Source organism: Salvelinus sp. IW2-2015, unplaced genomic scaffold (genome assembly GCF_002910315.2).
Source record: "Salvelinus sp. IW2-2015 unplaced genomic scaffold, ASM291031v2 Un_scaffold16391, whole genome shotgun sequence".
Taxonomy (NCBI): domain Eukaryota; kingdom Metazoa; phylum Chordata; class Actinopteri; order Salmoniformes; family Salmonidae; genus Salvelinus; species Salvelinus sp. IW2-2015.
In genome coordinates this window covers 80,920-99,063 of record NW_019957564.1, presented here as the reverse complement: position 1 = coordinate 99,063, position 18,144 = coordinate 80,920, and the positions used below count along the sequence as shown (strand labels likewise).

Sequence of the window (18,144 nt, the reverse complement as noted above, 5' to 3'; positions counted from 1 at the left end):
TAGTGGCACCACTGCCTGGTATGGCAACTGATCGGCCTCCGATCGCACGGCACTACAGAGGTAGGGCGAAACTGCCCAGTACATCACTGGGGTCAAGCTTCCTGCCAACAGGACTTCTATACCAGGCGGTGTCAGAGGAAGGCCCTAAAATTGTCAGACTCCAGCCACCCTAGTCATAGACTGTTCTCTCTGCTACCGTACGGCAAGCGGTACCAAGAGCCAAGTCTAGGTCCAAGAGACTTCTAAACAGCTTCTACCCCAAGCTACCCAGACTATTTGCATTGCCCCCTCCCCCTCTTTACACCACTGCTACTCTCTGTTGCATCTATGCATTGTCACTTAATAACTCTACCTACATGTACATACTACCCGCACATTGACTCTGTATTGGTACCCCCCTGTATATAGTCTCGCTATTGTTATTTTACTGCTGCTCTTTAATTACTTGTTACTTTTATCTCTTATTCTTATCTGTATTTTTTTGAAACTGCATTGTTGGTTAGGGGCTCGTAAGTAAGCAGTTCACTGTAAGGTCTACACCTGTTGTATTTGGCGCATGTGACTAATAAAATGGATCTTGCTTGCTATTTTTGTCTTTCTGTCTCTTTCGCCCTCTCTCCTAATCTGTTAATCTCTTTCTTCAGCATCCTTCTCTTTCTGCCTCTCCCTGACAAAGGCAGTAATGACCAGACACATTCCCTCTCCACATCCCTGATCACTCCTGACAAGCACCATCAACACTGTCTACACAGTGCACACATCCACTCAGGACCACTCACACAAACAAACACACTCACACGCACACCACACACACTCACACAAAGAGGAACAGATAACACTACTCTGTGGCACAGCTGAGCCAGTGAAATGAAAAGGAATCTCCGTACACTCATGATCAATGGATCATTTTCAATTTATTAGGCTGAGCTTTCAGTCGTCAGACCTTCATCAGAGAATACAAAAACACACAAGGCCACATGTAGGAAACGTGCGTCAATGCAATCAGACATGTTGCGCATCAGCAACAAAAGCGGCAGGAGGCACATCAGTAATCAATTATCTCAGAAAAGTGTTACTTGATCCAGTATTTTTTTCTCTCATTATTTTAACATGAGGGTCATCCTTTAATATGTTTCCCCTTAACYCCTGGCTTTATGTGGTTCCTGTAATTTATGTCGGTTCTTTAACCCAATACCCGCTTACAAGTTCCCATAGGCCCACCCCTTTCGCATTTTTATTTTGTTTATTTAGTTCACACCTGTTATGTAAAAATGTAATTTWAAAAAAAGTACAATTATGTCAAAACTATACTGAATCCCAAAAATATCTATCCTGTCTCAATCAAGTCACACTTTTCTGAGATAATTGAGATAATTGACGACTGATTGCTTTGTACGCAGGTGTTGTTCATCATGTCTGATTGCATTGTACGCAGGTGTTGTTCATCATGTCTGATTGCATTGACACAAGTTGCCTATATGTGGCCTCTGGCATTGTGTGTTTTTGGATGCTCTGATTCCTTTTAATTTCAGTGTTACTCGTTATCTCCTGCACCTCAGCAACGGTCAGGTGTGCCACATATCCAGTCAAGATTCTACAGCTGAGCCAGTGAAAAGAGAGAAAGGTTGAAAAGAATGAGTGACAGAGAATCAGAAACTTGTCTTTTGCCCCAGGCCAACACCTGCACTGATTACTATTCTGGTGTGCTTCATCCCAGACCAAGGACAGGGTGCTAGCTTGCCTTTATCACATACACACACACACATACACACACACAGACTCCTGAGTGAGACTGAGGTGGAGCGGGTGACATTGGCTATGAGAGACAGGCAGAATACTGAGGACCACCACACAGACCTATACACACAACCTCCTTCTTCCATGTCCCATTATCAATCCATCCGGCTCTGTTCCTTTCATCAATCCCCAAGTGACCATTATCCCAGATGTTGCCACAGAACACACACACACACACACCACCCCAGCCTTAATGAGAAAAGGCAGTAGATCGTAGGCCAGAGGAGAGCAGTGCTGGAATATCAATAGGCCTGCATCAGTTCTGTGAAGACATGTAACATCTCTCTCTCCTTCACTTCCTCCATCCCTCATCTCCTCTGGTTCTCAGCATCTTCCCTTTCTTTCTCTCTGGCCAAATCAGACGTCATCACTGTGGCAGTGGTATTTTTAATTCATGTTTGATAGAGCTGTAATGAGTATTTCATATGAGATGGCGAGAGGAGATGAAGCCAGTAAGATGATGAGAGAGAATGAAAGAGAGGAGAAAAAAGAGAAAAACAGCTGAAGGGAGAGAAGGACCGATGACAATTTTAGAGTAAAAAAGGATGAAGCAGAGAGAGGATAGGCGAAAGAAGATAGGAGAGAGAAGATAGGAGTAAAAAGGAATGAACAGAATCAAAGAGTAGGAATATTAGAGAGGACATAAATCAAAGCCTAAACCAGACTAGACTAATCACCAATATTAATGTTTACCCGTTTATAAACCCAATTCAATTTGTTTTCCTTCTGTACAAGGGAGGGGAGATCAATATGAGGAAAATATCTCCTATCAGAGCACCCCTGTCTCTATGATTTACTAGGAGATTATGAATACACACACACACTCTCTCGCACACACACAAACAAGGGCTTATAAAATCCATATGACTAACCTGACTACACACAGAGGGGAGGGGATATGATATATTGTAGGATGATGAAGATGGAGGAGGACGAAGAGCATTGGGACATAATGTTATYGATTTCACTCTCTCTCCCTTTCTCTCCTCTACCTCTATCCTTCATATCCTAATCTTCTACGAACACACTAAGGTAACAGACACCTCACACTCACACACACAAAGATGACATCCCACACACTCAAGTCCTAYACACACTGTCGATGTCTAGCAGCACCGCATAGACACAATGCAGTCTTATTRGGAACAGTCTCATGGTCCCATTTGGAGAAAACACACAAACACCTTAAACTACAGTTATGTGCAGAATCCTCACGTTAACTCGCATCCCTCCATTCCAATGAGCCCATCCATCTTTTTGTATTGACGTCGCTCCCTCAAGGACAAAACATCCCATTCAGAAGAGAAACCATGACAGGAATCGAGCCACGTTATGAATTCACATTCTCACCGAGACAAATATGTAGGTTATGTCAGCCGAGACCTTTCATAATGATTGACACACACACGCACCTGTTATTTTTTTATATTTTTTATATGACCATACAAGGGCAGTCCACACCCACGAGCTCCTTTGGAGATGGCTGCTGTCTGGTTAGTACAGAGCAGGGGTACTCAAATACTATTTGAGAAGGTCCGGATGGATGTTGTAATTTATCGCCGAAGTAACAAACCCCCACCAAGCGACCCAATGCGACCTGAAACTGTTCACACCCCTCTTGTTGGTGGAGAAAATGGTTCAGTTTTAAAGCTAACTTCCTGTATTTCTGCACATTTTCAAATCAAATCAAATCCAAGTTTATTTGTCACGTGCGCCGAATACAACAGGTGTAGTAGACCTTACAGTGAAATGCTTACTTACAAGCTCTAACCAATGGTGAAAAAAAGGTATGTGTGTGTGTGTGTGTGTGTGTGTGTAGGTAAGTAAAGAAATAAAACAACAGTAAAAAGACATTTGAAAAAAGAGTAGCAAGGCTATATACAGACACCTGTTAGTMAGGCTTAKTGAKGTAGTATGKACATGTAGGTATCGTTAAAGTGACTATGCATATATGATGAACAGAGAGTAGCAGAAGCGTAAAAAGAGGGGTTGGCGGGTGGTGGGACACAATGCAGATAGCCCGGTTAGCCAATGTGCGGGAGCACTGGTTGGTCGGGTCAATTTAGGTAGTATGTACATGAATGTATAGTTAAAGTGACTATGCATATAAGATAACCAGAGAGTAGCAGCAGAGTAATTTTGTCATCTTATGTGTGTTTATACAATGATACACTACATGACCAAAAATATGTGGACACCTGCTAGTCGAACATCTTATTCCAAAATCACAGCCATTAATTCCCTTTGCTGCTGGGGAGGCTTTCCACTAGATGTTGGAACATGGCTGCGGGGACTTGATTCCATTCAGCCACAAGCGCATTAGTGAGGTCGGCAGTGATGTTGGGCAATTAGGCCTGGCTCACAGTCGGCATTCCAATTCATCTTAAAGGTGTTCGATGGAGTTGAGGTCAGGGCTCTGTGCAGGCCAGTCAAGTTCTTCCACACCGATCTCGACAAACCATTTCTGTATGGACCTGGCTTTGTGTAYGAAGGCATTGTCATGCTGAAACAGGAAAGGGCCTTCCCCAAACTGCCACAAAGTTGGAAGCACAGAATCGTCTAGAATGTCATTGTATGCTGTAGCGTTAAGATTTCCCTTCATTGGAACTAAGGGGCCTAGTACGAATCATGAAATACTGCCCCAGACAATTATTCCTCTTCCACCAAACTTTACAGTTGGCACTATGCATTGGGGCAGGTAGTATTCTTCGTCTGTTGGACTGCCAGATGGTGAAACGTGATTCATCCCTCAAGAGAACGTGTTTCTGCTCCAGAGTCCAATGGAGGCGAGCTTTACACCACTCCAGCCGACGCTTGGCATGGTGATCTTAGGCTTGTGTGCCGGTGCTCGGCCATGGAAACCAATTTCATGAAGCTCCCGACGAACAGTTCTTGTGCTGACATTACTTCCAGAGGCAGTTTGGAACTCGGTAGTGAGTGTTGCAACCGAGGACTGACGCTTCAGCACTCTGTGGTCCCGTTCTGTGAGCTTGTGTGGCCTACCACTTTTCGGCTGAGCTGTTGTTGCTCTTAGGCATTTCCACTTCACAATAACAGCACTTACTGTTGACCGGGGCAGCTCTAGCAGGGCAGAAATTTATCAAACTGACTTTTTGGAAAGGTGGCATCCCATGACAGTACCACATTGAAAGTCACTAAGCGCTTCAGTAAGGCCATTCTACTGCCAATGTTTGTCTATGGAGATTGCATGGCTGTGTGCTTGATTTTATATACCTGTCACCCACGGGGTGTCCACATATACATATATATATATATATATATACACATACATATAGTGTACCTGAGTGACACAACAAAATCAATGGGGGCCTCCTGTGGGTTGAGGCCCCCATGGGCACATACTCTGGCCATGGTAACTGGTACAGTAGCTGGTTAGTTAGCCTTACATACCTACCTAGCTAACATGGGCTGGTACCTGATCAACTGTCAAATGGCAGCCAAGCATCGATAATCATGTCACCAGAATAAGACCCCCGGTATTTATTGGAMAGGAGCATCAAGATCATCATCTTGTACATTCACCACCCTGTGAAGTTCATCACTTATTTCATCTGTAGCCTAATAAACTGTAGGCTTTCCTGACAAGTTGAAGTGGGAGGACCACAGAACATGTCATGACTCCAAGTTTACTTTCGATATTTACTTTCGTTATTTTATTAATATTTGCGCATAAAAACGYTTCCGCCGCCATTTCTCGCATAATCCATTTTACTGACACAAGAAGATCTCACCTTGTTTTGTCGACATTTGGAAAGTTKACTAACAAATGAGCTGTTTCCATCAGGCCTGTTGTGACATTTTTTATCCAACATGTACTTTCCTTGCATAAAAAGGTTGGATAGAAACCCACTGGTCATTGCGTGCAAAAAAATACTTTGTGTTTCACTTCAGTGCTGTGTTCCTGTCATTACACTGGTGTGTAGCCAATGAGATAGGCTTGCCAGGGATATGCAGATGACCTGGATGGGATTTACAACCTCACGAGGAGGAGGAAGAAGAGCCAATGCAGCTTGGACGAGTGCATTACCTGCTTCTGGTGAACAGATTMATTTAATTGCTTTTAGCATAACAAATGCCCACAAAATATGTTTTTGAGGAGATTGAAAGAGAAAGTGAGACTGAATATGGCTCGACCGGAAGTGATCTGCTCGGGAGAAGAACAGACGGATCGGTCAGTAAAAACATTTACATTTACATTTAAGTCATTTAGCAGACGCTCTTATCCAGAGCGACTTACAAATTGGTGCATTCACCTTATGATATCCAGTGGAACAACCACTTTAAAACATGCATGAATAGCTAGCTAAGCTAACGTTAGCTGGTTTCAGTAGCTAGCTAGCCATGTATTTTGTTTTATGTAGTTGTGGTCTTCCTAGTTGTGTTTGGGATACAGTAGCTAAGTTATACAGTCTAGGGCCCATGCTCAGTTCCAGTGATTTAGGTTATAGCTAATATTGGATATAAACAACAATAGTAGTTTTATATTGTTTGCTGTTCAAATGTGGATACATGTGCATTTTTTACTTTGGAGACGAATGCAATTCCCCATTGTCTCCAAAGTTACCTGTGCTCCCATTGTTTGCAATGTGTGTGTGTGTTCACACCTCTGTGTGGCACTCTCCAGACAAGCAGTTCAGACTGGGTTTTTTCTTGTAGTGGGCTGTATTGCTTTACAGAACGGTGTTAAACTTTAGTTCTGGTGTTATACTTTGTATTCCAGGTTATAGAGAAGCTTCTCAGGAACACAGAACACTCTAGTTCATGAGGATAGGACTTACCATTGCTAAGAATTATATTTTCAAGTGATTGAAAAAGGTCACAGACAATGTTAATCCCTGGTCAACAATGGCACCAAATCACCCGCCTGGATTCTAAAAATCAACATGTTTTGTCCAATATCTCAAGATAGGGTGGTCATATTGTTATGACATTTTCAAGGCTGATGTAGAACACAGAGATTCTTCAATTTAAAGTAAAATGTACTAAATTAAAATGTAATATTATGCAAATTAGATACTTAATATGCACATTAGGCAGTACAGAATACATAATTACAGTAATTTAAGCCCAATAATTTAAAGTAGGGTGGTCATATTATTAACAAATCTACATGCTTTATGCAAAGCTGAGAGTACGTAAGAATTTCTGAAATTAGAATACAACTTTTATACTATTCTATGCAAATTAGGTACCCAACATGCTAATTAGCCTGTACAGAATGTAATAATTACAACACGTTAAGCCCATTAATTTAAAGTAAGGTGTTCATATTGTTAACATATATTGTCGAGTAAGGTGCGTGTTGTAACTATATGTGTGTCACCAGGGATTGTAACAAAGTACATATAATTGGGCTTCCAAAATAACGAACAAAAAACAGGGTTTCTATTAACCAATTAGTAACTGTTAGGTTGTATATATCACAGTTATATTGTATTCAGTAGACCAACTGATTAGGCCTCGAGTACCAAATAATACACCCAACCCTGTGCCCGTTCATACACACAGCCTAACACAGACACACACTAAGTCTGTACTGTAACACAGAAGGTTACTAGTCTAACAACATAGCTTACTTCTAAAGCATGAAACACACTGAGAATCTCACTGCCGATAGACTGCCGATATGTACTAATCACAGTGGGAGGCCGTTCCTTCTCTTAGTAGAACAAAAGCGTTACCTGCTGCGTGCCGACTTGGTAGCGACGAACCTACCGATTCTACTTGTAGAATCACAATGCTCATTAGCGGCCAAAAATGTGACTGAGCCAATCAGAAAAAATAAAAAAWTTGCATTTTCTCCAAACATCCACGGATGAGCCTATGGGATGGTAGCTAGCTAAGTGCACAAACACAGTACACACAACACTAAATACTTCCTCCAAGCTTGCTAACCACTGTATCTAGTATTGACATTATAATTCAATCCCAATTAGCTAGATTAGCTAGTTAACCTGAAACAGCTGCCTGTGTTAACTGCCGAGTTAGTGCAGTGTCCTTATCTAACGTTAGATAGCATCCCAAATGGCACTATTCCCTATATACTGTAGTTCACTACTTTAGATAGACCATAGAGCTCTGGTCAAAAGTCGTGCACTAAATAGGGAACAAGGTGACATTTGGGACGCAGATTGTCATTCGAAACAGGATATTTCATAGGGATTGCCAGCCAGGATACACATCCACAGACCTCAAGCCATTTCCAGACTTGGCTCAAAGCAGCAGAAGCAAATTCATAGTCTACAGACCTGTTCCAGTCAGACTTCTAGTGACTAGATGAGGGTATAGTGATGAATTGTTAGTTTGACAGTTATTGCCTTTAAGTTGGTCGTAATACAGAGACAGTGTAGGAGTTCAGTACTCAGCTACACTGATAATAATCATGTTAGACAGCGGCCCACACACACCAGAGAGCGAGAGAGAGAGTAAACACGGAGTTTAAAGAAGGTTATACTGTAACTAGACAATCAGCTCTCATGACTGTACTTGTTGTTGACCTTTGTTACAGACACACTCCTACGATTAGCTCTGTGTACTAGGCGAGGATGGGTTGCAGAGTTGAGGTAGTACAGGAGGAGGACATGGGGATGGGGAGGGACTGGTTACTGGCAGGAAGGAAGGGAAGGCTCAAGAGGCCTCGTTTTTGCTGGAGAGAGAGACAGAGAGGGTAAACCCAGGCAATGGGTCACGATCCTGAACTTTTCATCTCCAGTCACATCCAATTACAGATGACAGAGGAGAGGAGACAGGCTCTAATAGGAGGATGCAGAGGCAGAACTATGGCTGCAGCTGTCTCCCTGTGTGTGAGAGAGAGAGAGCAGGGGGAGAGACTGCAGTAGAGTGGTGTGTTAGTGGGCCATGGAGGCGTGATGGTGGGAGGATGAGGTTGGCACGCGCTGGGCTCTGTGGGTGTTATACATGGCATATGTGAAGAGAGGGAGAGGAGGGGTGCAGCTGCTGGGGGTGGACAAGTAGAGACGGGGATTGGTGAAACCAGTGGGTATTGAGGGAAGGAAGAGCTATGGGTGTCGATGGTTCTTCAAAGGCATATCAGGGGGGGGCAGTGCACGTACTTATGGAACACCAGCACAGCAGAGCTAAAGGACAGGGGAGTCACTGACACAACATGGAAGAGGTGTTCTAGAATGTCGCAGTCAGATCAAAGGAGATTGAGATGCAGTGGGTGGAGACCTTCTCCGTCCTTCTCCCAGTGTCTCCATTGATCCTCTACCTCTCTATCGAACTCCTTAGAGGCCGTCTGTGCAGGAAGTAACATCTTTGGGTGATTTGTCAGTCAAATCAGATGAGGGGGGAGCGAGAGAGAGAGATGCTGTGTGTTTGTCAGTACTTTGTAGTGAGAGTGGAGAAACACTGTAGTCATTTCTGTAGCTGAATAAACTGGGCCATCAGCACACACACAGAGAATGAACCACACACAGACACACAGAGAATGAACCACACACACACAGAGAGAGAGAATGAACCACACAGCATAAGCTTACATTCTCCGAGCCATCACAAAGGAGCTCTGAAGTTCACAACGGACTTTGGCTTTGATCAGAGACAGCATTTTACAGAGAGAACTCCCGGGACTCTATTTCATCTGGGTATAGCTAGCTGTACCTAGCTCAAGTCCTTCAGACTAGCTACCAAACCCAATTAACTAGACCAGCTATGGCTAACTCACAGCTACAACAGCTAACTAGCCCCATCCACTCTGCCAGAGCAGCTTTGGCTAACTCAATTTATCTTGAACAGCAAGTCAACACAGACAGCTGTGGCTAACCCAAACTCACCTGTACATACTGTAACTACAATACTGTCTCACCTCTACCTGTTAAACTCTGTCGCAACTACACCCAGTGTTAATTTTGTCAACGAAAAACACCTATTTTTCAGAAGAAATTGACAAGACTATAACTAAACAAAAATTATTTTTCATTTCAGTTATCTCTGTGACTAAAATCTGACTACTAAATGGACTGGATAAGTTTTTAGTTGAGATTGAGAGCTTTTCATTGATAAGCACCATGAATATTAGCAGCACAGATGCACAGAGCAGTTCTGTTCAGCAGTCTAAAGGACACGCCACACCCGGAACACACAGCCTACATCAGCTGGTGCGCTGCAGAGGAGCAAGCGATGAGTGGCTCCGATTATACACATCGTGAAGCCGACTCTCTTGCTTCCCCGTGGCTAACCAGTCACCACCAGTCTTCTAGTTAGCTACCCTTTGCATGGTTAAGAAAGAAGCTTCTTTACTAAATGAAAAACAATAGCAGCATTGAGTTTAATAGTGAAACAACAGTCTAGTTATGTTTTTCTCTCCCTCTAGTATAGAAAAGTAGGTCGTCTTTGAAAGTGTGGTCTCGTTCAAGCCCCCCACTTTCCCCACCGCATTTCATAGCCAGGTTCTGCAGCCACCGTAACCAAGTCTCCCTCTTTTCCTCAGAGAAAACAGCTTGATTCTAGCCTTTACCGTTTAAAAGATATGACCCATATACCAGCTCTACCTTTTTTCTTTCTATCGTGCATTGGTGGGCCGCTTTTTACAGTCATAAAGCATATTGCGGGCTGTTCTAAAACTCGACTACTTCCGGACCGAACCTTCAACCATTTGTTTAGGCTACACCAACTACACCAGCTATAGCTAACAACCTGGGACGTAACGTTTTGGAAAATTCTGATAGAAATATGCTACTGTATGTAGAACAAACATGCCTCTCTGACATGTTGAATAAGGAATAACGTCAGTTCTATTCATGGAATTTTCAATCTGCAACGTGGCTCTGGTAACGTGGCTGTTCAGTTGCAAAACATTCTCGAATGTAAAAATATCTAAGACTAGACTAAATAAAATAAAAAAGAGTGCAAAAATTAACACTGCCTACACCTGTTAAAACTACAACATTGTACCTGCTTTAACCACCCACTGCACAACTCACACTCTCACCTCAAATATAGTATGTCCTGGCTACTTAACATAAGGAACCATACGTGTGATTAGACCATGCTAAAATGAATGTTACTACAAGCTTCACTCCGTTGATCTACGTACATGTGTGTGTGCGTGCGTGTACGTGGGTGGAGTGGGATTTTTGGTAACATGATATCCTCGCCGGTCCCTCTCCCATTTACACTCCAACGTTTTTTATTTTTGTCTTAACATTTTGTGTAGGCAAGGAAGAGTCGCCTTTCCTTGCTAGTAGTAGCTAGGTGGCAGCCTGGCTAGCTGGCTTTAGCGTTGCTAAAAACATAGCGAGCTAGCTAGCCTTTTTAGCTTCCCACATCTCCATGTGAAATAATCAGATCTATAATTTTATAAATATTTTTATACTTGCTGGTGTAACCTAAAACATTATTCCAGTTTGATAGGCTCCTTGTGTATTCATTCCCATATCAGCTCAAATATAATATGTTATCATGTTTTGGTCGTGGAGAAAAAAGCACATGTTTGGTTTACTATTTGAACAGTTACTGAGATTTTATTTGGTTTTAAATGCAAAATAAGCTACTTTGATGAATAGCCTCTGTAGCATATAGATCAGATCAAGAAACCAAGCGACAAAACTTTTCAGGTAGTAAAAAAGTATGTTGAATGCCGGAGTGTGTTACAAGGCCCCTTTTGTAACAAAAAACATTGCAACACTACAAATATTGCGCCTGCATAGAGCTTGTAGTAATTGGCTCAAAGGCCAAACTTAACCTGTGGACCAATGGTCAGTCATACACTATACATAGGCTAGGTATCATAAAGCAAGTTTTTTTAGAAGATGGCCCCGAGGAACATGGCTGACGTTTTACATTCTTCCAACCGATTGTGCTATTTTGTTCGTTTTTTTGCGTTTTGTGTAACTTCAATTTTTTTTTACTTATTGTAAAAAAAAAAATACATAATGTTGCTGCTACCGTCTCTTATGGCCGAAAATAACTCCTGGATATCAGAACAGCGATTACTCACCGCGGACTGGAAGAAACTTTTTCCTTTAACGAGTCCGACGAGAAGGATATCCTGCTTTCACTGGAACAGGCCCAGATCCACGCCTTTTGCATGAAGAAAAGACGCAGGAAAAGGGGAATCTGAGAATCCGTAGGCAAGCGAGTAAACTCCCTGCCATCCGTTCTTCTTGCTAACACGCAATCATTGGAAAATAAAATTGATGACCTACGATTAAGATTATCCTACCAACAGGACATTAAAAACTGTAACATCTTATGTTTCACCAAGACGTGGCTGAACAAAGATACGGACAATATAGAACTAGCGGGATTTTCCATGCACCGGCAGAACAGAGATGCTACCTCTGGTAAGAAGAGGGATGGGGGTGTGTGTCTAGTTGTCAATAACAGCTGTTGCGCGATGTCTAATATTAAAGAAGTCTCGAGGTATTGCTCGCCTGAGGTAGAGTACCTTATGATAAGCTGTCGACCACACTATCTACCAAGAGAGTTCTCATCTGTATTATTTGTAGCCGTCTATTTACCACCAGAAAGTGAAGCTGGCACTAGGACCGCTCTCATCCAACTCTATAAGGCCATAAGCAAAGAAGAAAATGCTCACCCAGAAGCGGCGCTCCTAGTGGCTGGGGACTTAATGCAGGCAAACTTAAATCCGTTTTACCAAAATTTTACCAGCATGTCACATGTGCAACCAGAGAAAAAAAATCCTAGACCACCTTTACTCCACACACAGAGATGCATACAAAGCTCTCCCCCGCCCTCCATTTGGGAAATCTGACCATAATTCTATCCTCCTGATTCCCGCTTACAAGCAAAAACTAAAGCAGGAAGTACCAGTGACTCGCTCAATACGGAAGTGGTCAGATGATGCGGATGCTACACTACAGGACTGTTTTGCTAGCATAGACTGGAATATGTTTCAGGATTCATCCAATGGCATTGAGGAGTACACCACCTCAGTCATTGGCTTCATCAATAAGTGCATCGACGACATCGTCCCCACAGTGACTGTACGTACATATCCCAAGCAGAAGCCATGGATTACAGGCAACATCCGCATCAAGCTAAAGGCTAGAGCTACCGCTTTCAAGGAGTGGGAGACTAATCTGGACGCTTACAAGAAATCCCGCTATGCGCTCAGATGAACCATCAAACAAGCAAAGCGTCAATACAGGATTTAGATTGAATCCTACTACACCGGCTCTGACACTCGTCGGGTGTGGCCCGGCACGGAAACAATTACGGATTACAAAGGGAAACCCAGACGCGAGCCTACCAGACAAGCTAAATGCCTTGTATGCTCGTTTTGAGGCAAGCAACACTGAAGCATACACGAGAGCACCAGCTGTTCTGGATGACTGTGTGATAATGATCTCGGTAGCCAATGTGAACAAAACCTTTAAATAGGTCAACATTCACAAAGCCGCTGGACCAGACGGATTACCAGGACGTGTACTCAAAGCATCCGCGAACCAAATGTCAAGTGTCTTCACTGACATTTTCAACCTCTCCCTGACTGAGTCTGTAATACTTACATGTTTCAAGCAGACCACCATAGTCCCTGTGCCCAAGGAAGCAAAGGTAACCTGCCTAAATGATTACCACCCCGTGGCACTCACGTCGGTAGCCTTGAAGTGCTTTGAAAGGCTGGTCATGGCTCACATCAACAGCATCCTCCTGGACACCCTAGACCAACTCCAATTCGCACACCGCCCCCAACAGATCCACAGATGACGCAAGCTCAATCGCACTCCACACTGCCCTTTCTCGCCTGAACAAAATTAACACCTATTTGAGAATGCTTTTCATTGACTACAGCTCAGCGTTCAACACCATTATGCCCATGAAGCTCATCAATAAGCTAAGGACTCTGGGACTAAACATCTCCCTCTGCAACTGGATTCTGGACTTCCTGACGGGCCGCCACCAGGTGGTAAGAGTAGGCAACAACACGTTTGCACGCTGATCCTTAACACTGGGGCCCCTCAGGGGTGTGTACTTAGTCCCTTCCTGTATTCCCTGTTCACCCACGACTGCGTGGCCAAACACGACTCCAACACCGTCATTAAGTTTGCTGATGATACAATAGTGGTATGCCTGATCACCGACAACGATGAGAAGGCCTATAGGGAGGTCAGACAACTGGCAGTGTAGTTCCAGGACAATAACCTCTCCCTCAATGTGAGCAAGACAAAGGAGCTATTCGTGGACTACAGGAAAAGGCGGGCCTAACAGGCCCCCATTAACATCGACGGAGCTGTAGTGGAGCGGGTCAAGAATTTCAAGTTCCTTGGTGTCCACATCACCAACAAACTATTATCGTCCAAACATACCAAGAAAGTCGTGAAGAGGGCTCAACAAAACCTTTTCCCCCTCAGGAGACTGAAAATATTTGGCATTGGTCCCCAGATCCTCAAAAGGTTCTACAGCTGCACCATTGAGAGCATCCTGACCGGTTGCATCCCCGCCTGGTATGGCAACTGCTCGGCAAGGCGCTACAGAGGGTAGTGCGTATGGCCCAATACATCACTGGGGCCAAGCTTCCTGCCATCCAGGACCTATACAATAGAGGAAAGCCCATAAAATTGTCAGAGACTCCAGTAACCCAAGTCATAGACTGTTTTCTCTGCTACCGCACTGCAAGCGGTACCGGAACGCCAAGTCTAGGACCAAAAGGCTCCTCAACAGCTTCTACCCCCAAGCCATAAGACTGCTGAACAATTAATACATTCGCCACCGGACTATTTACGTTGACCCTCCCTCCCTTTTGTACACTGCTGCTTCTCGCTGTTTATTATCTATGCATAGTCACTTCACCCCAACCTACATGTACAAATTACCTCAACTAACCTGTACCCCCGCACACTGACTTAGTACCGGTGCTCCCTGCCTTGTTATTGTTATTCTTATTGTGTTACTTTTTATTCTAGTCTACTTGGTAAATATTTTCTTAACTCTTCTTGAACTGCACTGTTGGTTAAGGGCTTGTAAGTAAGCATTTCACAGTAAAGTCTACACTTGTTGTATTCGGCGCATGACACAAATAAAGTGATTTGATTTGATAAAGGATTCACACAGAGGTCATAGGTTACATTACAAATACATAGGCTGAATGTCCAATTCAAACAAAACAACATGATGTTTAATGTCAGGAAAACCCCTGGGGATTTGAAAGCTGAAAGAATGCATACAGAATTCCCATTGTTCTGATGATTGACTATTTACCCAGCATCAGCATTTATATTTGGATGTGTAAATCCAATATTTAAATCATATTAAGAGTTTATGAATGTAATATTCACAGAGCTCTGTGATCCAGCTAGCTTACAGTCTCTGCTGGATGACGTCCCTGAGTAGTGTCACTATGGAAGGCTGGCAGGCTGTCTCTCCATCCCTCTGAGATGAAGCCTCTCTGTTAATCCGTCTGTTCTGGTAAACACAGGCCTCGCTGACTGGCTAACACAAACACACAGACACACAAACAGACACCCACACACATACACTGGCAGAGCCTTTATGGCTCACACACTCACGAACACAACATTTGTGTGTACACATCCATGGAGTTATTGGTATGTAATACACACACACAGGCACACAAACAACACACACATGGTTGTGTGATAAGCACACACACACAAACAAACACACACACTAACCTGCAGGGTCCATGACCTCCTCGATGACCGGTGGCAGGCGTAGTCCGTCCATGGTTGCCCTGGCGACTCAGTGTGGGGGATTAGGGGGGAGGTGTCGTGTGGGTCCAGATGCTCTCTTGCACTGCAGAGGTCGAGTGATGGATGAGTATAGGGGGACTAGGGCAGAGGGAGACAGGGGGAGGATGACGCAGACGAAGCCCAGGAAGGCTCCTCACGCTCCGGGTAGACTCAGCCGCAGCAGCCCCTCCATCCTGGAGGTGAGAGAGACGCAMGGACGCTGGAGAGCAAAGAGACAAACTGAGCGAGGGACCGCAGTCTGAGATGCATGCAACAAAGAGACAAACGGTACAGCTCTCTCTCAAACTCACTCAGATGCTGCACAATTCACTCTCTAGACCTCCTTTTGTTTTCATACTGCACTCATGTCTCCTTTTTACTTGAGCTATTATTCTATAACCCTTTCCTGTCCTTTTCTCTCTCTCTCTCCCTTTACCACTGGCCAATTCTCTCTCTCTCATTTGCATGGTTGGTCCCTCTACTGGTTTCTCTCCCGTCTCGGTATGGGTATCAAGCACGTTTGATGCCCATGCTTTTGCATCCCATCTCTACCTCTCCCTCTCTATTTCCCTTTATCTGCTCTTTCTGCTTCTTTAACGACACGGGTCAAATCAAAGGCATCCCTTTCACCGTCTAGCACACGTATTCGTAAGCGCAAATATCAAGTAAATATAGACACACACACACACACTGTATTTACCTTTAATGAGAGTCAGACCTTGGAGCTCTGGATGCTGACAACCTATTCTCCTGCAGCTTGCGATTTCATTTCCGTCGGTCGTTCACTCCTCCCTCCCTCCCTCCCTCCCTCCCTCCCTCCCTCCCTCCCTCCCTCACTCCTCCCTCCCTCCCTCCTCCATTTCCTTCTCTCTCTCTCTCTCTCTCTCTCACACACACACACACACTCTCTCTCTCCCTCCGATTCTCTTTTCTCGTTGTGTTAACTATGCAGGCCTCATTAGTAAAGGTTCTCATACTAAATACTGCTGTCTGATTAATTGCTCTCCTTCTATCCTCTCCTTCTATCTTTCCTTACAGATTAAAACGGCTTAACCCTTCCCTTACCTGCTGTTGGTCCGTCAGCTGTGATCAATGAACATAGCTAATTTCATCCAGCCATCGAACCTGAACAACAGAGCACAGATTGTATGTCATGAATACACAATGAACTTATGATGTGAGTGATTTAACCCTTCGCTGCACTGAGGACAGGTACTGGGAGAGAGACTGATGAGGTAGGACTCTTGTGGGTTCTCACAGCTGTAGTGTACCTTCAGAGAGACATGAAACACTACGGGGGAAATATGTACAGGTTTATGGTATCTGTCAATCTGCAAGCAGCATTTTGTAATATCTACAATGCCTTTGAAAGCTTTGTGTAGCAAGGACCTTTAATATTCATGACAATCAGAATGGCATCAAATGGAACTAAAGTAGGCTACTTGTCAGTGCTGATTATTCTCAAACTATTCATTACGAATTTTGATCAGTCATGGAAATAAAATTGCTGAAAACAAATTGGCTCCCAATTTAAAAAGAAGATGAAGCTATGAAGAAAAAATACTGAAGTTTTGGTGAAGGTAAAGCCAACTAGCGCAAAGATAATATTGCGATATTGTCAAAACGATAAGATATATCGTCAAAAAAGTAAAAATGTAAATAATGATGGTATCTGTCATTCGGCAAGCCTTTGAAAGCTTTTCTCCTTTGTGTTGCAAGAACCCTTAACATTCATAGCTATCAGAATGGCATCAAATGGAACCGAAGTAGGCTATTTGTCAGTGTTGATTATTGTCAACAGATGTAACTATGTGCTCTCAGCTTTGACATGTTGTCATTGTGAGCACAAAGGTCATGAAGTAACAAACTGAGTAACACTCCACAATACACAATGACTCACAACAGGCAGGCCTCACGTTATAAAAATGGAACTGCGACGAGCTCAGAGCATCACACGAATCGAGGCGGAGGGGTTGCTAGGCAACCAAGTCCACTGGACCGCATCACATGAAATAGGCTAGATGCAAATTGTTCAAGCTAAAAACAAAACTACAGAGAAAAGTGTAAACATTCTTAACAGTCAAACCTCATCTTTCCTTGTGAGATGTTGACTGTTCAAGATGGTCCTTACTAGCCAATGACTAAAAGTTTTAGGAAAGACTACAAAAGTTCAATGTTGACTTTGAAGGATTTTTCATCTTTACCAGAACACCCTGGTATCCTCTGCCCTGTGGGTTTTTTCTCTATCAGATGGTGAGTCAGTAAACCTGACTACTGTGAGTGTGACTGAGCTGCTGTGCATCGCTGTGCAACACTGCAGCAGAAGTTATATAAGGCAGGCTTTCAGAGGACCAGAGAGAGAAAGAACACTACTGAGTGAAAGGAAGAGGGAAGGGAGTGTACCCAGAATTATGACAAATGGCATAAGTAGAATTGAATAAGCTAGCAACACATATAGGTATTGCTCTCACCACTGTGGCGCAAGGAGTGGAGGTGTCTGCTGTGTGCTATCCTATAGGAGATGCTATGAATGCCATGCTACCATCATCAGGAGGTAAGTGGGGACGTACAGTCTATTAACACACAATAATGCACACACAAACACACACACTTGATAACCATGTCCTGGAGGACCCTGTTTCCTGCTCTC

General features: G+C 43.6%; 1 protein-coding gene across 1 annotated transcript in view; it reads right to left on the bottom strand.

Moving 5' to 3' along the window:
* Nucleotides 1-16,288, bottom strand: part of LOC112080587 (coiled-coil domain-containing protein 136) — a 53,610-nt gene extending 37,322 nt beyond the window's left edge. Inside the window, exons 1-2 of the mRNA XM_024146386.2 lie at nucleotides 16,195-16,288; nucleotides 15,438-15,714 (exon numbers count right to left, since the gene is read on the bottom strand). Of these exons, the coding sequence (XP_024002154.2) occupies nucleotides 15,438-15,489 (52 nt within the window). The 5' untranslated portion in view covers nucleotides 15,490-15,714; nucleotides 16,195-16,288. The remainder of the gene's footprint in view (nucleotides 1-15,437; nucleotides 15,715-16,194) is intronic.
* Between the last annotated feature and the right edge of the window lie 1,856 nt (nucleotides 16,289-18,144).